This window comes from Balaenoptera acutorostrata, chromosome 13 (assembly GCF_949987535.1).
Source record: "Balaenoptera acutorostrata chromosome 13, mBalAcu1.1, whole genome shotgun sequence".
NCBI lineage: Eukaryota > Metazoa > Chordata > Mammalia > Artiodactyla > Balaenopteridae > Balaenoptera > Balaenoptera acutorostrata.
In genome coordinates, this window is record NC_080076.1 from 90,564,249 (window position 1) to 90,587,505 (window position 23,257).

Here is a 23,257-nt window from a genome sequence, read left to right on the forward strand (position 1 = left end):
ATTCACTAGCCATTTTGGATAATAAGGTGATTTGAGAATGGAGTCCCATGGTAGAGAGACACACCCCGGTGGATCCTGGGCCCCTGGTGACCAGGAAGCCACCATATTTGTCTCAAAGTGTCTACCTCTGGACTTCTTTCCAATGCAAAAGAGGAAAAACTTCCACTGTTGTTAAAGCCATTGTATTTTGGGGTCTCTTTCATGTAGCCAAATGAATCCAATTTTACACAGTGAACCAATCAATTCTGATTTCTGCATAAACCAGTTTGGATTGAATTTGAAAATGTCCTAACAAATTCACTACTGTCATTCTGTGTCCACCTAAAAGGTCAGCTAAAGCTCTCCATACGGAACTTAGCCATTATTACTTACTATTTTTTCTTATTTTTTAAATTGAAGTATGTTGATTTACAATGTTGTGTTAGCTTCAGGTGTACAGCAAAGTGATTCAGTTATACATATATACATATAACTTACTATTCAAAATGTTATAAGTTTATTGAGTCATTTCATCCCTATAGGACATTCAAAGTTTATTTTTCCTTAATTTCTTGGTAAAATTGTAGAAGAAAAATATTGAAAAAAATAGTAAGTACTTCAATATTTTGTGCTAATATCCCAAAGCATACCTTCTTTCTCATTGCTGTTGCTACTAATAGCAGCAAAAGTGTTTATAGTACAGCCACTAAGTCCCAGATCCTGTGCCAGATATTTTGACTCATTAAATTTTACATCACCCAATAAGGTAAAATACCATTATTATCCCCATTTTCCAGATAAGAAGAATGAGGTGAAGACAGGTAATTTAACTTGAACAGGGTCCACGCAGTTATAAACTCTCAAGCCTGGGATATTAATTCAGTCCCATCTGATTCCTTCTACACCACCAACATGTTTATGGAGCTTTTACTGTGGGCTGGACACTGGTCTAAGTGCTACAGATACAGCATGAACCCCACAGGCCATGTCCCAATTCCCTTCGTGTTTGTAAGCTGAACAAAATCAATCTGTGATATGTTAGGTATCAAGAAATACCATGACGAGAAAGAAGATGAAGATAAGGGGGTCAGAGTGATTGAACATGCTCATTAGACAGGGTGGTCAGGGAAGGCTTTTCTGATGAAGTTGGATTTTACGGACCATGATCTTGACCACATGCTATGTAATGCCAAACTCTGACCCTGACATATAAGCCAGGTGGAGCTGGATGGTCTCTCAAAATTATGTGGATCCTGAGATCTTCCAAAATTTTGAGTTGGGTTTAGGTGGTCTCTCTTGTGAGAAAGATAAGTTTCACAGATAGGAGAGACAACAGCGGCTTGGAAGTTGGCATAAATGTCTGAAAAGCCTATGGATCATCTATGCAATCCCATTTTCTGAGAGGTGTTTTCACCTTCTGGTAATTGCTGCCAAGATTTCAGAGGTCTTGGAGTGAGCCAGGCTTTGAGAAATAATTCAAGAGGCAAGGGATTGTTGGCTCTGACATTCAGTGGCAAGTGTGCTCGTAAATCCGTTACCACCTCTCTCCTTCCTGTACCACCTTCAACTCTTTGATAATGAGGTTAATTGAAAGGTTAATGGAAGGTGTACAGCCAACAAATTTTGATATCATCCAGTGGATATCACCAAAGAGGAAGATGATGACGTTAACCAAACAGCATGAGGGATACTGAGGCAGATTTAAGAAGAATAAGGGTGGGGGTGAGTTTAGGTCTGAGGGTGGGGGGCCTCCCAGGACTTTGAAAAGATGTGAGACATTCATTTGATTGTAAGTGTCAAGAAGGGTTTGGTCAAGAGGGGAATTAACAAGCATGGGGCTGAGTTGTCAAACCTGAGATGTTGATCAAGGCTCAGACTCTCTGCTCTATCTAGCCTGAATCTTGTGGAAACTCTCCACAGAGTAGAATACGATGGGAAATGCATCCTTCTTTACTGCAGAAAATACGTTTCTTATGCTAATGTTACCTTTTAAATTTGTTTCTATTTTTAGGGAAGTCTTCATGCAAGGAGGTCAAGCTTTATAGCACGACTGGACCCCATGGGAGGGATGTTCTCAACCTCCAGAAGGAGGAACTGAGACAAAGATAAGAAGAGGCTATGTCTACATTAGACCAGCGATGGGCAAATTATAGCCTGCGAGCTGTAGTTTTTGTACAGCCTGCAGCTAAGAGTGGTTTTTATATTTGGGAGGAAAAAATAGTTTTTACATTTGGAAAAAAATCAAGAGAAGCAGACTTTTTTTGGTGACACATGTACATTACATAAAATTCAAATTTCAGCACCCAGAAATAGTTCTATTGGAACTGAGCCACACCCATGTGCTTCCGTGTTATGGCTGCTTTTGAGCTACAAGAGTGGGGTTGCCTTGCTGTAACAGAGACCGTATGGCCTGCAAACCTGAAAATATTTACTACCCGTGCCCTCACGGAAAACACTTGCCAATGCCATTGTTTCCAGCCCTATTTGAGCTATTGCTCCTTTTATATAACGAATGAAGTAGTGCTGACTTTATTATCCCAAAATAAGAACCATAATGAATATAATCTACCAACACACATGCTTAAAAAAATCAATATAATGTCTTAACTGAATTATAAAAGGAGAAATAAAAGCGAATCGTTTATAATAAAATAATATGTATTTCAATGCATGCATCTGGGGGCAGGAACTATATAATAAGACATAATGGTGCATCAGATACTTTCACCTGATTGTAGAAGAAGTGTGAATAACACAACCATCAGTGCATATGGACACGGATGCTTGTATTTGCAACACAAACCCCACAACTTTATTGATGCTGTTCCTTATCCAGAATGTCGATTGACAGGAGCTGATGCCATTGACAGAGCAACACAGCCATTGAGAGACTGTGGCCCATCAGGGAAGGAGGTAGGGGAAGCAAAACCCAACCTTTCTCTTCACCCAATATCTGATCTTCTTCCATTGCCTTCCATTGACTGGACCCAACCAGAATCCAGTGGACAAAGCAGCCCACTGGAGGCAATCCATACAGGAAAGACTCCAGGGGCATAGCTCAGGGTGCAGAAGAGTGGAGTGTGGGTCCACAGACCACGGGGCGAACGTGCAGACCACCACCTCAGAAAATAGCATGACAGCCCTCTCAGCTTCCCAAGCCAAAACCTTAGCACTGTACTGTCTAACCTGATAGCCACCAGCTCATATGGCTATATAAATTTTAATTAATTCGATTACATAAAAATTCAGTTCCTCCGAGATATTAGCCGCCCTTCCAGAGCTCAATAACCCCACGTGGCAATGGCCGCCATATTGGAAGGCTCAGATTTTAGAGCATTTGCATCACCTCAGAGAGTCCTATTGGACTGTACCATCTAGTCTAGGCTTTCATCTCTCCCATGCACACACGCTCCTTGTCTATAAGCAGGTTCTGATGGCTATACTTAGAAAGGACATCCTGAGACCTTCCATTTGTCTTCAATATCACCATCATCCTAGCCTAAGTTCTCATCTCTTTCCACTTGGACCATTAAAGTAGCCTCCAATATGGTCTTTCCATTTCCACTGTTGCCCCCTGCCCCAATTTGTTCTTCCCTTAGTGTTCAGTGTGATATTTTAAAAATAGATCATGAATCAGATGAGATTTAAACACAGTAAATCAGAATCCTACTGCACACAGCATGGCTGATTAGGTACCTAATCCCGTGTCTCCCTGCTCTGACCTCATCTCCCCATCTCACTATTCCCCAGCTGCACTGGACGTTCTCTATTCTGAGGTACATCAAGCTGGCCCTGCTTTGGCATCCACTTCTCCTTCTGTCTGGAAAGCCAGCTCTTCTTGGATCTGCCCATGTTGGATCCTTCTTGGAAGCTCAAATGCCACCTCTGCAGAGATGACCCCATCTCAAAGAGCTTGCCCAGCCATTCCTCCTTCTTCTCAACATCCTGTTCTATCTTCCTCCAAGCATAAATCAGTTCTGAATCCATCTCGCTCAATTATTTTTTACTTATTTTTTAAATTAAACTATACTTGATTTACAAAGTTGTGTTAGTTTCAGGTGCGCAGCAACATGATTCAATTATACACATACATATATTCTTTTTTTTTTTCATACATATATTCTTTTCCATTATAGGTTCTTACAAGATATGGAATATAGTTCCCTGTGCTATACAGTAGGTGCTGGTTGTTTATCTGTTTTATATGTAGCAGTGTGTATCTGTTAATCCCAAACTCCTAATTTATCCCCCTCCCTTTCCCCTTTGGTAACCATAAGTTTGTTTCCTATGTTTGTGAGTCTATTTCAGTTTTGTAAATAAGCTCATTTGTGTCATTTTTTTAGATTCCACATATCAGTGATAACATATGATATTTGTCTTTCTCTGTCTGACTTACTTCACTTAGTATGATCATCTCTAGGTCCATCCATGTTGCTGCAAGTGGCATTATTTCATTCTTTTTATGGCTGAGTAATATTCCATTGTATATATGTACCCCATCTTCTTTATCCATTCCTCTGTCGATGGACATTTAGGTTGCTTCCATGTCTTGGCTATTGTGAAAAGTGCTGCTATGAACACAGGCGTGCACATATCTTTTCAAATTAGAGTTTTCTCTGGATATATGCCCAGGAGTGGGATTGCTGGATCCTATGGTACATTTTTACTTATTTACCAGCCACCTCCCCTGAGCGGGATGCGAGCTCTGTTATCCCCTCCACACAAAGGCCAGTGTCTGGCACGTAGAGGGAACTCAGTGAATGTTTTGTGAACGGACTGCCTTTCTGTAGTGTCTACAAAATGAGTTACATTATGAGCATTTGTTCACTGAGAGCAGTTGGTTGTACAGTCTCTGGGGCTGTAATAACCACGCCACAGACAACAATAGCAGTAAGTGTCCTGATTTGTTTTGTATCATGTACCTTTAAAAGCCCTGAGGTGTAGCCACTGCTCTCATTATAAATCACCTCTGGAGAGGACAGCTCATTAGGGAGCATCAAAGGCAGCAGAGCGGGCTGAAAAGAAAAGGCTGTGGCTTTATTCGAAATAAATAATTCATTTTCCGATGACTTTTCCTATTTCAGTAAGACTTCTCAATTTCGTATTTTTATGAGTGTGCTTTCTTGCATTCGCATTTTCCAAAGATCTTTTTGCATACTGAACTGATCAACAGCCTTAACTTTGTTTTCACTTAACTTTGTTTTCGCAGTGCAGTGCACGGGGTTGCGAGCACAGACTCTGGAGCTCATCAGTCTAGAATCTACTTCCAGCTCAGCTTCTCAGCTGAATCGCTTGGGGGCCGTTCTTCAAACACAGTGTGCTTTCATCCATCTGTGAAATGGGGATAAGAGTAGTACCAGCATCAATGGGTCTCTGTTAGAACTGAATGAGTTAATCCCTATAAGGAGGTACCTAGAGCCATACCTGGTACCTAATAAACAGTAGGTACCTGGTGTCATTATTGCTGATGCTGTTTACGGGGGTCATGGTGACTCAACAGAAACACAAAGCAAGAGTGCGTCTTGGAGCAGAGATTTTTCTCAAGGCCTGCTGCAGCATCTTAACTTGCACTTGGTTGAGAAAGTGTAAAGATGAAAGCAGTGCTGTGCTATTCAGTGTGACTGAATTTTCAAAAAGTCTTGAGGAAAACAACAGAGGGTATCTGGCATATTAATTAACAGGCTGACACAGGAAAAGGGTATCACGAAAAGTCAAATAAAAAGGAGCCAAGAATCTGCTTTCATGCCAAAAATGAAAAAAAGAAACTTCATTATTGGAGCCAGAAAAGACAGTTTCCTTCCATAATTTGGGAGCCTTTTCTCAAGTTGTGATCTCAGAAGGCGACTGTCATGGCATATGACCTGCGCTAAGTTCACAAGTGATGGGGGATGAAGCAGCCAGCGTGACCCTATGCCACAGACCCGTATGTATTCCAGTGGGTGGTAAGACTGTTCTCTGGGCTTCTACTATGAGTTGTGACATGCCTTCTGCCAGGTGTGCACACGGGAAGGGGACATAGCTTGATAACAATCACAGAGTTGGCAGGAGATAATTCAGGGAAGGCGGATGTGCTAGAAGATTAAGTCCTGAGGGTTCTAAAGATTAGGGGAGGGTGCAGCGGATGAAAAGGCAGTTCGTTTTATTTAACAAGAGAAATGTATTCAATTCAGGAAAGCTTACTGAAAATGCATTTATTTCATCAGAAGCTTTACAATAGTAAATTATATGGTTATGAACATGTGGGTGAATTTTGTCTGTGAGGTTTACAGGAATGGAATTTCTACTGAATCCTAGATTTAGGAGGACATGCCCTGATCAGCAAGATTTAAGAAGATGCAAACAAGATGAGAAGGGAAGACGTTATTTGATGATTACTTTCTTGGAATCCCAAGAATTACAGAAGAAAGAACTCAAGATTCAATCAAGGAAGTGAAGGGTCTGGTGAAGTCTTAACTGCATGGCCCCTACCTGCCATTGTCTGGGTTACAGAGGCCCTTAATGCAAGCTCATGAGAAGAAGGCATTTGAGTTGGAAATAAATGGAAAGTCAGGAGTGGTGCACTGGAGTCTAGCTGCTTCTACTTTGGAAGAGGGACTTGGAGATCAGAAGGGTTTAGGTGGGGTTCAAACAATAAGGTGACATAAGGAAGGACTTGGAAGGTCAAATGGACATCCTGAGTTTAGGTCTTCCCAAGCATCTTGGGTATGGCTCTTGCCCCTTTCGGCTTCCAATGGTGTGATCTCAACCAGCAAAAAGAACTCAAGAGTGTCTGAATTCCCCAACTTGACTACTGACCTCGATGTGAGCAAGGAAATCATGCGGTAGACAGAGCAGAAGAGCCAATGAGAATCACGTCTGGCTGTAAGGATCCAGGAGGACTCCCTGGAGGAGGCGGCATGGGTGGCGGGCTATACAGAGAATTCTGAGTTGTATCTGTGCTCCCATGAGTGTCACGTTTGAGGAAAGGCTTGCAATATATCAAATTGCACCTCACAAAGAGCATATGGCATGTATGACTCTTTGATCCTGCTTAAAAAGCTCTGCTGGTCTTCTCCAAGCAGCTGCAGGCCTGGGTCTGGGAGACACACCTGTACTCTTATAGTATCTTATGTAGACACCATGAAAGGCTGCCACAGCCAAGTCACTTTAGGGTGAGAGTCCTCCTTTGATTTTTTTCAAGGATAACCTGCCTGTCCAGACTGTATCTCCTGACTACATTTCATCTAAAGTCACAACTCAAGTCTAATCACTAAAATTCAGTGGTCAAGGCTGAGACACAGCGAAATGAGAAACTCATCAGAAACCCAACACGGTAAAAGGGTGTGTCCTTACAATCCAGAGGAGAGCTGAGTCACACACATCCATTCCACACTTAGAACAGCTACCACAGTTAGGGTACCTGAACAGCCACTGCCCAACAGGAATGAAAATAATGTTTGTTTTATTTTAAAATAAAGAGCACATGTTAATATGTTTGAAAGGATATTCCACTAGCTAGATGAATATCAGTATCATCATGTCTGAATCCTGGCGGAAGCTCAAAACACTTATTTTAGCGGAAACTCAGGAGGCAGATAGGAGAGAAGAATAATGAAGAGCTTGAGAAACTGGGCACCCCCTGCCACCCCAGAAGGATGTGTTCCAACTCTTCTAAGAAATGCAAACATTGCTCTCCAGAATCTGACACTGACATGCAGTTACGGATATGTACTAATTAGATCAATGGTGATGCAAACTTAATGACCTTTTCCTCAGAATTTTCTCCCAAAGGACCAAAAAAAAACCAAAAAAAAAAAAAACAACAACGAAGATTTACCCACGAGATAGTAAGGCATCATTTCCTGAACAGAAAAAAAGACTAATGTGATAAAAGTCCTAGAAATACATGAACGGATTTAAAAAAAAAAAGGTTTTAACGCCATAGACATCAGGAAAAAATATGCAAAATATATCGAGGAAGAAATAAACGTCTTTTGGAAAATGAGCTTTGAATGGAAGGGCTTAACTGCATCTCATCTCAAAGCTTTCCTGGAGATGGAATTATACATCCTACAAAGAATAGTGAGTCGTGTGGTCACTCCCGAGTTGATCTCAAATCCTTAATAAGAGTACAAGGAGTCACGGCTGCATTTACTTTTAGCATTTTTGTCTGAAGATTATAGTTCTACCTATTCAAATATGCTGTGTGCGGGTATTTTAATATTTGGAGGTTTTACGAGAACACATGAAACAGGCATGTTTTTTCTCCTTGGATATAATTAGGGGGAGAGGAAGGATGTCCATTATGGAAAAGATCAGTAGATCTGACTACATAAAAACTAAACAAATACCTCCCCCCCAAACTTCTGCATGCTATTATATATACGATCTGCGACATCAGAAGGCAAACGGTAAATTGGGAGGAATATTAGCAGTATGTCGATCAAAAGGCTGGTATCACTAATACATGGAAACTGAAAATAGAAGGTGGTTTCCAAGGGCTGCGAGTAGGAGGGGGACTCGTGTCGAGTGAATACAGAGTTTCAGGGTTGCCAGATGAAAACATCCTGCAGATCTGTTGCACAACAAGGTGAAAATATTTAACAGTAATACAGTGCACAGTTAAAAGGGATCGAGATGGTAAATTTAATGTTTTGTGCTTTTAAACAACAATGAAAAAAATACTTTTTTTAATGACAAAATAAGAAGCTGAATTGCCAATAGGAAAAGAAAGTTGGCTAAGATCAAATGTTTAATAAGGAAATGTTTAAAATGTAAACAAAACAGGGCCAATCAAAGCCACACTGAGACATAAGTTTTGCTTAACAAATTGTCTACTTTATGATTTTAATATTCTGTGCTAGTGAAGTTGCAGGGAAATGGGTATCATTATACACAGCAGGTGGAATAGTAAATTGGTTAAACTTTACAGAAGGTAGTTTGGTGACCATTATCAAAAAAATATTATAGTATTGCAAATCCTTTGATTCCCATCCTTTGATTCAAATGTATTTCTAAAGGTTTATCTCAGGGAATTAATCAGAGACGTGTGCAAAGATTAGAGGGCAAAAAGGTAAATCATAGGATATTTTATAATAGAAAATCCTTTAAACATTTTAAGTTTGTGTGTTGGTATCATGGAGATATACAGAACTTTGGGGTTGTGTCTAAAACTAGAACTTTTTTTTGCCAGTGCCAATAATTTTTAATATATTTTAAACAAGCTTAACATAATACATTGAAAAATGCACAGATCATAACTGTACATCTCCATGAATTCTCTCTTCTAAAGGTAGCCACTATCCTTAGCTTTATGGTTTAGTTTTGCCTGATTTTTGAACTTTATGTAAACACAACCACACAGCTTCCCTCTGCCCCGCTTCTTTTGCTCCACGCTGTATTTTTTTAAATTGAAGTCTAGTTGATTTACAACGTTGTGTTAATTTCTGCTGTACAGCAAAGTGACTCAGTTACATATATATATATATATATATATATACATTATATATATATACATTCTTTTTAAAAATATTCTTTTCCATGATGGTTTATCACAGGATATTGAATAGAGTTCCGTGTGCTCTACAGTAGGACCTTGTTGTTCATCCATCCTATATACACTAGTTTACATCTGCTAATCCCAAATTCACAATCCTTCCCTCCCTCACCCCCCGCCCCCTTGGCAACCACAAGTCTGTTTTCTATGTCTGTGAGTCTGTTTCTGTTTTGTAAATAAGTTCATTTGTGTCATATTTTAGATTCCACATATAAGTGATATCATATGGTATTTGTCTTTCTCTGTCTGACTGACTTCACTTAGTATGATCATCTCTAGTTGCATCCATGTTGCTGCAAATGGCATTATTTCATTCTTTTTTATGGCTGAGTAATATTCCATTGTGTATATATGTACCACATCTTCTTTATCCATTCCTCTGTCCATGGACATTTAGGTCACCCCCATGTCTTGGCTATTGTGAATAGTGCTGCTAGGAACACAGGGGTGCCCTCCCAAATCTGTTCTCCATGTAGTGCTCTTCTAGAAAGATACACCAGTGCCACGGCTGCTGTGCTGAAAACCTTCCAGTGGCCCCCCCATCACATTTAAAGATTCACCTCATTCTAGCTTACAAGCCCCTGTGGGACCCTGAGCTCAACTCAAAGTATTCTGTCCTCATGGACTTCGTGGTCCAGGTGAGCTGGCCTTCCGTCTGCCTCTCTAACATTTCAAGAATGTGTAACACAGATGAGTAGATAAATAGATGCAATGATACCAGATGTCTTTCAAAATCTCTCAGCGAATGTATAATGAACAAAAACAAAGTGAAGATGAAATGAAATGGCAAAAGCTCTGTTTATGGAAGGTAACCCTCCTAAAAATGGCAAAAGTCCTTTCACCAGTCAAGTCAAAGGTGAAATGAAGCAGCTTTCTCTGGAAAAGGGACTCAGAACACTCCAAATACAAAAGACTGGGGGTCGGGACTCTGAAGACTTTACTCTGAGTTCCAGAGGAAGATGCTCAGATAGTATTAGTAAAAACTCATCAGACCAAACGTGTTTTAATGCAATTCATTCATTTCAGTTCAAGAATCAGTGAGCATCCCCCAATGTTCCTAGCAGCATTATTTACAATAGCCAAGACACAGAAACAACCTAAGTGTTCATCAACAGATGAGTAGATAAAGAAGATGTGGTACATATACACAATGGAATACTACTCAGCCATAAAAAAGAACAAAATTTTGCCATTTGCAGCAACATGGATGGATGTGGAGGGCATTATGCTACGTGAAATAAGTCAGACAGAGAAAGACAAATACTGTATGAAATCACTTATATGTGGAATCTAAAAAATACAACAAACTAGTGAATATAACAAAAAAGAAGCAGACGCACAGATATAGAGAACAACCTAGTGCTTGCCAGTGGGGAGAGGTGGGGGACAGGCGATATAGGAGAGGGGCAGTGGGAGGTACAAAATATTGGGTGTCAGACAGGCTCAAGGATGTACTGTACAACACCAGGGTATAGCCAATACTTTGTAATAACTGTAAATGGAAAGTAACCTTTTACAATTGTATAAAAAAATCAGTGAGCATCTACACAGTTCCTAGCACTCTTCTTCTCTTAGGATCATTCCCTTCCCTGAAAGAATTTACAACATAATTGCCAAGGAATTATTTATCCTTTGCATTCTGTAACTAAGTGATCATAGTAAAAGCAATCATTTATTGTATGTTTGACTGTACTCGGCACTCTTCCAAGCCCTCTTGAATTATCATTTTATCCTTACATCAACCTTATGAGTAAGTATTATCTCTCCCCCCTTTATAGATGAGGAAACTGAGCCACAGTGAAATTAAGCACCGTTGCATAGCTAGTAAGAGCAGACTAAGATACAGGTGTCTTATTTTGCTTCCCAGGAGGCTCATAAAGATGAATACAGAATGGAAAACACTCAGGTGCCGGGATGAGGGACCTCTCTGAGCCTCAGTTTCCTCATGTGGAAATGGAGGAGGATTGTTTCAAATACTGCTCATCGCCTCAGAATATCTAATCTCCTCTTGTTTCCTTGTAACAAAACCTGAGCAATGTGCCATGCTAAAAAATCAATTTACAAGCCTTCCTTCCAACTAAGTACGTCCATATGACCAAGTTCTGGCTAATTGGATATACCCAGAAATATTATGTTGGATTCTTGTGAAGACTTCTTGCAAGGGAAAAGGAACTGACCCAGTTTGATCTGCATTCTTACTTTTTCTGGTAGGCAGAATATGGATATGCTGGCTGGCATTCCAGCAGCCATTTTGGACCATGAGGTAACCATGAGGATGGAATCTATACCCTTGACTGCTGAAGCAGAAATAAAGATGGAGCCTGAATCTCAGATAGCATGGGGAGCCATACCAGCCCTAGACCACCAACCTTAGGAGTTTTTTTACATGAAAGAAGAAACCTACTTGTATTAAAGCCACTATTGGCCTGGGTAGAGTGGAGTGAGTGGGGTTTGTTAGGGTTATGGTTAGGGCTTGTTCTCGGCCAAATGCAATTCCTAACTGATAAAAGGGTCAGCTAGGTCTTAGCTGAGATTCTTTCTAGCTCTGCCATTACACACACGCTTCTGTGATTACACGTATCATAGCCAGAAAGGTTGATGTAAGGTGAGAACAGTTTCAGAGACCAGCGGCGGACAGAGAAAGGGGCTCTTGTGAGCGTCGGGACTCCTGTGAGTTGTGAAGAACAAGGGGGTTTGGAACAGGTGGACAGTCCAGGTGGGAGAAATGCTGAGCGAGGGAACCAAGCACACCGCCCGATGCAGAGCCAAGCAACGGAAGCCGCTCAGAGTATCGCTAAAAGCTCATCAGACCAAAGGTGCTGAAAGGGAGCAAATTCAAATAATTACTTATTTGAGACAAATGGTCTCGCCATCCCCAGTAATAGAACCACTAATAGCCTAAACGAAGGAGTGCTGCTGTCACACGTGAAATAATGTACCAGGGGAGGCTCGGTGCCTTTAAAATAAAAGAAATCGTTAATAAGAGCCCTGATCAACTGAAGGACCTCAACAACTTGCGTTTCCTAACGAACAGCATAATAACTAACTTATTGTCACTAGGCAACTGTCCGTGTCACCTTGTCTTGAAAGACTGATTCCTGACGTCCTTTCACAACCACATAATAACACTTGTCAATAGTTCCTAATAGATGGTGAGGGGGAGACAGCAGGCTGTCAACGGATGGGTTGACCGATCCCTCACTTCCGACAGTAAAAGTACTTTTGTAACAGGAGAAAGCTCAAATTACTGACCGCAGACTCACAATCTCAAGGCATTTGCACTGGGAAAATTCACATTAAGAAAATGTGTTATTCCTTTGCAGAGAGGCCCTGGGGAAAGGCGGGGCTAGAAAGGGCGTTAGTGTGCTTTGTTTAGGTGAACCTGGGTGATTAGTCTTCCCACAGACACTGTATTCCGTTGCATAGCAACCAGGGGGTGGGTCCTTTCAAGGATGAAAGCCCATCTCTGTTCCATAAATCCTAGGAAACACGTGGACAGACCTAGAGTCCTGAATCATTTAGAGGTAGATGACAAGTTATACATAGATGGCCTGTGAATGAATTATAGTTAACTCTTTCTTAGATAGGCTTGATTAAAAAAAAAAAATTAGCTCTAACAGGAACAAACTGGTGTTTCGCTTTAAAACTATATTAACGGCTTCTCTTGAAAAGTCAGTAGATATTAAGAATTCAGAATCCGGCTTGGTTTTCCTTCATGGCAAACATGGCAGGGCCTTTTCACTGGGTAGGTGTTTGTCAAGTCACCTGCCGCATTTCACTCAGATACTTGATCTGTTTGGTCTCTGCAGGTGTATGTGTTTGAGATCCTTGAACAGTCTCCAATGTATCATACAAACATCTTGATTAAATCATTAATACTCTTCATATAATGCAAGACCCAAATCTAATTCCTGGATTTTGGTTATTTTCTAAAGGATATTCTAAAGTATTATTTAGAAAAACATTTTTTCAAAATCGGCGATCTGCAGTAACTTCATCATTCAGTTTCCCCTCACCCTGGTTCTGAGCTCACTGGTATGTCCCCACTGTGTGTGGGTCACGGTGTGGTACCTTGCCTTTCCCTGAGGTCTGTATTAACAACCCAGGGCAGGGACATTCTTACCATGGCCAGTGGGATGACGCCAATCAAGTCCTTCTGGCTCACGTAGATCTTGGAGACGCCCAAGTCAGATGTGATGTCTCCTGGATATTCAACCTGCCAGGTAACAAGCTGTGTAGCTGGCGGGTCACTGGGCTCTTGGACTTCTACGTCGATCTGCATGACTTCATAGGAGGCACCATCCGCACTGGAGAGAAGGAGAGAACAACTTTGAGGACTGGGGTGGGCACCCTCGGCAGGCAATGGACTATTTCAATGTGTGTTCGCATCGTCCCTGCAAAGAGCTTGTCAGAAATGCGATCCCCAATGTCCACTGACAGATGAATCGATAAAGAAGATGTGGTACATTTATACAGTGGAATGTTACTCAGCCATAAAATAGAGTGAAATAACGCCATTTGCAGCAACATGGATGGACCTAGAGATTATCATACCAAGTGAAGTAAGCCAGAGAAAGACAAATATCCTATGATACCACTTACATGTGGAATCTAAAAAAATGATACAAATGAACTTGTTTACAAAAAACAGAAATAGACCCACAGACATAGAAAACAAACTTATGGTTACCAAAGGGGAAAGCAGGCGTGGGAGTGGAGGAATAAATTAGGAGGTCGGGATTAAAAGACACACACTACTATGTATAAGATAGATAAGCAACGTGGATTTACTGTTTAGCGCGGGGAACTATATTCAATATCCTGTAATAACCTATCACGGAAAAGAATCTGAAAAAGAATATATATGAATCACTTTGCTGTACACCTGAAACTAACCCAACATTGTAAGTCAACTATACTTCAATAAAAAAAAGAAAGAAAGAAATTCGATCCCCAAAAGAACAAACAACCTTTAAGAAGATTCACAGCCTTGGCCTGGCCTTAGACACCATCACTCAAACTTCCCAACCCTTGTTTTTTGTGAACTTCTCAGAGTCCCCAGGACAGGTGTTTGTGGATAATTACGGGAAATGCTGATTGAATCTCCTAAATGCTTTCTTCCCCGTGCTCCTTCTAGGAGGATGGAGGGTAGGATTCTTTCCCCCACTCCCAGAAATCTCTTTGCTGCCTATATTGGATTTTCCAAAGCCACGGTCCATTCAAGTTGGGTGCACAGAAGTTTAAAGGGCTTTGAGGGTGATGTGGTTTTGTTAGCCAGTGGGGGTGAGAGAGGATTGCAGAGAATCAGAGCTGAGGCATGGACAGGAGAACGGGCCGCAGGACCCACACGGATGAACAAGGAGAAGTGGCCAGATGTTACCTGGCTATAGCAGTCATTCCGACAATGATTAGTTTTTAGACAGTCTGGGTTTTCTATCAACACGTATCCTGGGGCTTCCCTGGTGGCGCAGTGGTTAAGAATCCGCCTGCCAATGCAGGGGACACGGGTTCGAGCCCTGGTCTGGGAAGATCCCACGTGCCGCGGAGCAACTGGGCCCGTGAGCCACAACTACTGAGCCTGCGCGTCTGGAGCCTGTGCTCCGCAACAAGAGAGGCCGCGATAGTGAGAGGCCCGCGCACCGCGATGAAGAATGGCCCCCGCTCGCTGCAACTGGAGAAAGCCCTCGCAGAAACGAAGACCCAACACAGCAAGCAATCAATCAATCAATCAATCAATAAAATAAAATAAATAACTAAATAAATAAAATAAAATAAATAAATTATAAACACGTATCCAGAAATGAATCCAAGTTAGAGTATCAGGATGATTTTTGCAGCTATTTTGGTTAGTTTAATTTACTGGCTACCCCTTCTTCTTTTTCATAGTCTGCTTTTATAAAATGTGTGCTCTTCTAAGTGACAGGTTAAAAAGAAAAAAAAGGCAGAGGTGGTACCAGCCACTCCCTGAGGGAAGAAGTGAAGAAATACAGGTGAGAATTCACCTGGGAGGCAGCAAGGAGAGACACTTTTTAACCCTTCGTGACCAAAGCCACTTCCACCTACCAGATCATTCTCTAGAGATTTGAATTTCACATAATTGCAAAATGACCACTGACTCTGACATCTAGAAGGACAAGGTTTGGCCTTTTATATATATATATGGCCAAGCTATTGAGACATCTTTATCACACCATCAAACCCATGCAAATGTATCAATAAGAAGCTCAGAGATAAATGGTGTTGATTTCGGAGAGACTCCTTCTTAAAGTAAGGGATGAGGTGGGATACTGGGATGTCAGGGGTGACTAGAATAAGAGGAGAGAGGGAGGGAGGAAGGAAACAAGAAGAGGAGGAGGAGGAACAAGAAGGGGAGGAGGAGGGCAAGAAACAGAGAAAAAAGATCAGAAGTACTGCCCAAAGAGACAGCCCCCGTCACAGAGGTTAAATTCCTGCATGAGCACTGATCTCTCACTCAGAACAGGAGTAGCTACAGTTGTTAAGAATCCACTTCCCAATGCAGGGGACACAGGTTCGAGCCCTGGTCCGGGAAGATCCCACACACCGCAGAGCAACTAAGCCCGTGAGCCACAACTACTGAAGCCCGCGTGCCTAGAGCCCGTGCTCCGCAATAAGAGAAGCCACCGCAATGAGAAGCCCGCGCACCACAATGAAGAGTAGCCCCCACTCGCTGCAACTAGAGAAAGCATGTGCGCAGCAACGAAGACCCAACACAGGCAAAAATAAATGAACTAATTATTTTAAAAAAGTGATATCTATCTATCTATATATAGATAGATATACAATGGAATACTACTCAGCCATGAAAAAGAATGACACGCCATCGGCAGCAACATGGATGCAACTAGAGACGATCATAATAAGTGAAGTCAGTCAGAAAGAGAAAGACAAATATGATATGATATCACTTATATGTGGAATCTAAAAAAAGGGTACAAATGAACTTATTTATAAAACAGAAATAGAGAGGCACCTGGTTTTCAAATCTTACAAGACTCACTCTCTCTTGGCTTCTGAAAGAAAGATGTTGAACTCTTTAAGAAACAGTGGTTGCGATAAGAATTAGAAACAAACTGTGTCAGCCACAGTGGACTGATCCCCTCTCTAGGTTTCTTTTCCTAGGACACATGCCATTGCCTTTTTGGAACTTCAAACGAGGGTTTCCACAAGTACGGGAAACTTGGGATTGTGATGCTAGAATGCATCCTGGTTTTTATATTTGGAATTCGCAAGCTTGTCGGTATTCCTTTCCTGTTCATGAAATGGGGCAATCCTTCTTTCGGCTGTTCTGAGCCTTGCCTTCTATGTTTAATCACAAGGAAAGGGAGAGTTGCAGAGCAGAACTGGTAAGAGTTGAATTCAGAAACTCAGCTCCACAACAGAGGTGTATGGGAATTCCTTCAGAGCAGTAATTCCTCATACGCAGTAACGTGACCCTACTCCATACTTTACACCGTTCCCTCCTATTTTTTCCTTCCAGGTGCACTAACCTCAAGCAAACTGAACAATCCTGGCCTCCAGTGGAATATGGGGCTTTCCGTACCCCCATCTCCCCACCTTTTACTCATGGAGTTCACTTTATCAGAAATACCTTTAACAATCTCTCCGTATAGTCAAATTCTTCCCATTCCGCAAGACCCACCTAGAAGAACATCAGCAATAATTTTTAAAGTGCTCTATTTACTTCATCTAATTTTATTCCTGCAGTAACCTTGCATGGTTGTCCTATCAAGTTTGATTTTCTCTTTTCCCTTAGATCCCTTGTCTGGCCAAGATGTAAAGGAAACACAGTTTCTTTTGAGCTAACTTTCCTCTATCTGACGTGCTGATGAAAACACCTTAAGTTGGGAATTCTCAACCTGGCGACCAGAGCAAACTTTAGGAAGGCTGTGTATCCTGAAATTGTATGTTTTTCTTGAGTGACTCCTTAGTTTGCACGAGCTTCTCAATATTTCTGATGCAGGAGGGTGTGTACCAGGTTCCTGACAAGTTCCTCTGTAAATTCTGCATATGGTGATCTAGCTTTGAAATAGCGCATCATGTGTGTCTTGTCGAGTCAGTGGAAATTTGAATTTTAATAACTTTTTGTAAATATTTAGCACTTGAGAGCTTCCAGAACGCTTGCATATTTGGCAATATTTACCACTTCTTCATGTTTACCTGGAAAGCTAAGGGCTGTACCTTTGCAGTTGGAGTGTGCGTTTGAGCCTGAAGCATCCTGAAAAGAGTAGCCACGCTTAGCCTGTGTGGCTAGCACAGAGGATAATGCCTGGTATCTGCTGTGTCACAGGAGATAAATAGAGTAGAATTAAGTAGAATTTTATATAATGTGTCTGCATATTTTACATGCGGTGGTTCTCCACGTTACCTAGGCATTAGCGTTGCCTGGGCAGGGGTAACTTTTCTTGTGGTCCAGTGTTTAAGACTCCCCACTTCCACTGCAGGGGGGCACGGTTTGATCCCTGGCCAGGGAACTAAGATCCCGCATGCCACACATCAAAAAAAAAAAAAAAAAAAACTGCCCAGGGGAATTTTACAAATAAACCAACGGCCGGGCACCGCTCAGATTTCTGATCGTTCCTGAGTGGTACCAGGCACCAGTTTTGTTTTATTTTCTCTTCTTTTTTCTCTTCTCTGCTTTTCTTTTCTTTCTTCCCTTCCATTTTCCTTTCTTTCTTTCTTTCTTTCTTTCCTTCTTTGCCTCTTTCCCTCTTTCCTTCCTTCCTTCATTCTTTTTTCCTTCTTTCATTCTTCTTTCTTTCTTTCTCTCTCCCTTTCTTTTTTCTTTCCTTCTTTCTTTCTCTCTCCCTGTTTTTCTTTCTCTCTCTTTCTCTCTCCCTTTCTTTCTTTCCTTCTTTCTTTCTTTCTTTCTTCCTTCCTTTCTTTCTCTCTCTGTCTACTTCTTCTCCTCCTCCTTCTCTCTCTCTCTTCCCTCCCTCCCTTCCTTCCTCCCATCTTTCTGTCTGTTCTTTTATCCAGGTGATTCTATTATGCAACCAGGATCATGAACAACTGTGTTAGAGGTTTATAAAGGTTTAATTATGTGGATATGCATGCTCTTGGACGTATTTTGTGTATAATGGTATCAGAAACAGAATGTCCTAAGAGAGTGGATTTGGGAAATATGGTCAGTAAAATCGTGAAGACACAGATGAAGCAAGAAGAAGAAATATTCAGGGTTTCTGATGTCCATGAGTATGAAAGTGAGGAGGGACAAGAACAGAGTTCCAGCCAAGGGGGGCAGGGGGACTGGATAAGCATAAAGCGTTCAGATGCCACTTCTGGTGGCCCTACACCCAGCCCCACCCTCCCTACCTCCCTGCTGTCCAGCCCCCATGGGCGAGTCAAATAGCAACACGGATGGGCAACGCTCGATGTGTGAGCTCCATCTGGAAGGCAGTACTGCTGTTGAGTGTGGGCAGGCTTTGCTTGGAGAACACTGCAGTCACCCACGGAGAGGCTCAGGGCTGGACCACATACAGGCCTCAGAACACCGTGGGCATGGAGCTGCCTGCAGGTTTGGTTTCTCCCACTGGTGTAGCTGCTACCAGCACAGATAAGCTAAGAAGCCGCCTTCCTGCCCTGCCTTACTTGCAGCTGTCCTTTGTATGGAAGACAAGAGAAGTGGGAGCAAAGGAAGGAACGCGGGCTCTCATGGGCACCTCACATCCCTACTGGCTGGTTCCACGTGTGTGAGTTTGGAGGGATCTTCTGGTAGTTTATCCTCTTTCACAGACAAGATGAATAACATCTCCTCGATTTGAGGAACTCTTCTCATTTTCCAATAACGTTCCCCTACGTGGGCCCCTTGGTACCCTGGGTTCAAAATCTAAGCCTTTTAGATAAGCAACAAGGACTTACTGTATAGCACAGGGAATCATGCCCATTATCTTGTAATAACCTACAATGGAATATAATCTACAAAAATACTGAAACACTACGCTGTACACCTGAAACTAACACAATATTGTAAATCAACTATACTTTAATAAAAATCTAAGGTTTTTTTCACTAGGAAGGGCTCCCTTTGAATAAAGACACAGGGTTGGTGACATAGCCTGAGGCCTCCCCAAGTTTAAGGAAAATAAAATGCCCTTTCAGGGAACAAGACTCTGGGTCAGTTCAGACACAGGCAATGACCACATCCTCCAGGGCCACGGCTCCAAACTCCAAGAAAGAAAACTAAACGTGAGGCTTTGCAGGACCACCTCAGTGCATCCCAAGGCCAAGAAAGGGCATCGTTTTCAAACAAGAAGAAAAGCCTTGTTTGGGGATGGTCATGCTTCTTTTTCCAGAGTGATGGAATAACTAACCTTCATTGAGTACTTTTAATGTGATAAGCACTGTTTTAAGGCCTTTTTATGTCTTACATCACACAACCCTCAACGTATTCCAATAAATAACTGTTATCTACTTGCAGTTTGTAGACTAGAAACCTAGGCTCAAGAAGGGGAAAATATTTGTCCAGGGTCACCCAGCTACTGCGTGCAGGAGCCAGGCGATCTGGTCACAGGATGCCCACTCCTGACCACTGGGTTCCAAGCCCCCCACCTCTTTTTCCAGTGCGAGGACAGGCATGCTTACTAGCAATGAGGATCATTAAAGCAACTTCTCACCCCGCCAGTAGAAACGCAGGTCAGGACATTACACAGGGCTTCTTCGAGACCCCCAAACTGGATGCTCTGAGTGAATTCTGCACATGCAAAGCTGGGACATTTCTGTAACAAGATGCTTTGAGATGAACATGTCTTGACGGTCTCCTGACAACTCTTTAAGTTCCGTGATGTGTCGATAAATCAAAGCAGAGATGTGGAAACGAGAGCTTTAGATACGGAAGCCTACCATTCATTTGGAGAGATGAGAAACCAAGCAGACACAGACCTGCTAGCACTAGAAGAGTTAAGAGCTAAGTGTTTGAGATGCAAGTCAATGCATCTTGAAGTTACCTGTATTTTTCTCCAGTTTAGAAAACCAACATATTATGGTAGGTCCTTACGAAAAAGCATACCAATGATCAGACCGCGTTCTGCCACCACCCACGTGGGCCACTGGCTTCCACCGCAAGTGTGAGTGTCGCAGGTAAGTTCCTGGGGGGGGTGGGGCAAGAAGAGAGTGAAATGCCATTTCCAACTTAGGTTTTTCCAGATGGCTCTCTAAAAGATAAATGGGTGAAATTTCTGGAAACAAAAGTAAAGCCGGAGAGAGGGCGAATCTATATCCGAATGACCTTCAGATAACAGCCCTTAGGAAATAGTTGGAGATTTCTTCCCAGAACTTCAGGACACTTTCTAGAGGTCATATGAATGAGAGCCATTTATGGCTGGGGAGCAAGTTATGGTGGGCAGTGTCAGGGTTCCCTCCCAAATCTCTTCATATCCCTTCATCATTTCCACATGCCTTACCCCTGGCTTCCAAGTGCTTTCTCTTTTTATAATTTTAGGTTTTTTAGTCTTTATACAATTTTTAAAGGTTACTTTCCATTTACAGTTATTACAAAGTATTGGCTATATTCCCCATGTTGTACAATACATCCTTGAGCCAACAGTTTGTACCTCCCTGGCGCCCAGCCCTATATTGCCCCTCCCCCCCATCAGTGGTAACCACTAGTTTCTTCTCTATATCTGTGATTCTGCTTCTTTTTAAAATTATATTCACTAGCTTGTTGTATTTTTTACATTTCACATGTAAGTGATATCATACAGTGTTTGTCTTTCGCTGTCTGACTTACTTCACTTAGTATAATACCTTCTGGGTCCATCCATGCTGCTGCAAATGGCAAAATTTTGTTCTCTTTTATGACTGAGTACTATTCCATTGTGTGTGTGTGTGTGTGTGTGTGTGTGTATACACACACATCACATCTTCTTTATCCATTCATTGGTTGATGGACACTAAGGTTGTTTCCATGGTGTAAATAATGCCGCTATGAACACAGGGGTACATGTATCTTTTCAAATCAGTGTTTTTGCTTTTTTCAAATATATACCCAGGAGTGGGATTGCTGGATCATATGGTAGCTCTATTTTTAGTTTTTTAAGGAACTTCCATATTGTTCTCCACAGTGGCTGCGCTAGTTTACATCCCCACCAACCGGGTAGGAGGGTTCCCTTTTCTCCACATCTCAGTGCTTTTGTTTTTCATGATATCTACCTGTGACTTTCCTTGGATGGCTCTTCTTGAGTTTCTGGAGCCATCTTGCCCACAAGTGCAAAGAGCTGCACGTGCCTCAGTGCTTCCTGCCCTGGGAGGTGGCCCTTGGCCAGAGTCTGATGATGCAGCAGGCAAGCCCAGCTCCCTGGCCTCCAGTTGGGTCAGTTGGGGGCACTGTGCACGCTCCAGAATCTCCCCATGGGATTAGGCTGAAGCCACCCTGCACGTAACTTCCGAAATGGCACTAGCGCTCGGGTTCTTCTCTTCTTCTTTCACTCTCTCTGCTCTCTTATTGGTTTCTCAGGAACTCTTCCATCATAAATCACTTGCACACACATTCTTGTCTCAGGGTCTGCTTCTTGGGAAACTGAAGGAATTTTTCAAGTAAGGAGGACACCAAGGGCAACTGACAAATGCTATGTGAAAGATTCTGGCAATGAAAGAGAAATGAGGAATGCGTGAAGGGGCGGAGGGGCCATTATTCAAGGTACTAAGCTGTCCTAGCTCCACTTGGAGAAATCCTCCCGACCAAGCCAATATTTGTCTGCAATGGCATTCTGGAAATCCGCATCAGACCCAGACACGGGCAACCAGATGTCTCCCAAATGCAGGAGCCGTGGTCCTTGTTTTCCTTCCCTTCACATCTCATTTTCAAGATTAAAATAAGGATATTACTCAAATTGTTTCTTCTTAGACATTATCACAGGATTAAAAATTTCCATTACTGACATCTTTTTTCTAGCTTTTTCATTAGCATGTTCAGAATAAAAACTTTTCATTATGAAGTAAAATATACTCAATCCCTTTAATGCATGTACTTTATAATGAGATTTTTGTCCCCATAAATTTGTCTTCTCACGTCCTCTTGTTTCTGCCTTATAATACTCTGAGGTCTGGTAACCAGAGTTATTCTAGAGAAGAAAAATGGAAAGGTTGCAGCTTGAAAGAAATCATGCTGCATTTCTTCCTTTTATTCTGTGCTTCGTTGCTCTCTGTCCCAATATTTACTTCATTCATTCATTCATTCATTCAAATGATATTTCTGTAATTCTTACTTACTGGACACTCTTCTGGGTGGTAGAGATGCAGATCCAAAGTTAGCTTAAAAAGATGGAGATCCAGCGGTCGCCCAGACCAAGATGATTCTGAGCATCTCTTTCCATCTCCACACGCAGTGACATCATTTTGGTAACTTGACATTGACTAGCGGGGGCAATATTTTTTTCTTTTTTAAAAAAATTTTTATTGGAGTAGAGTGGATTTACAATGCTGTGTTAGTTTCTGCTGTACAGCAAAGTGAATCACTTATACATATACATATATCCACTCTTCTTTAGATTCTTTCCCCATATAGGCCGTTTCAGAGTACAGAGTAGAGTTCCCTGTGCTATACAGTTGGTCCTTATTAGTTATCTATTTTATATATAGTAGGTGTATATGTCAATCCCAATCTCCCAATTTACCCCTACCCCCCCTTACCCCCTGGTAACCATAGGTTTGTTTTCTACATCTGTAACTGTATTTCTGTTTTGTAGATAAGTTCATTTGTAACCTTTTTTTTAAGAGTCCACATAT

At 41.8% G+C, this 23,257-nt stretch overlaps 1 protein-coding gene across 1 annotated transcript in view; it reads right to left on the reverse strand.

Annotated features, from left to right (window-relative positions):
* Positions 1 to 23,257, reverse strand: part of TMEM132D (transmembrane protein 132D) — a 711,716-nt gene that overhangs the window by 207,992 nt on the left and 480,467 nt on the right. The window contains exon 4 of the mRNA XM_007189646.2: positions 13,638 to 13,821. Within this exon, the coding sequence (XP_007189708.1) occupies positions 13,638 to 13,821 (184 nt within the window). The remainder of the gene's footprint in view (positions 1 to 13,637; positions 13,822 to 23,257) is intronic.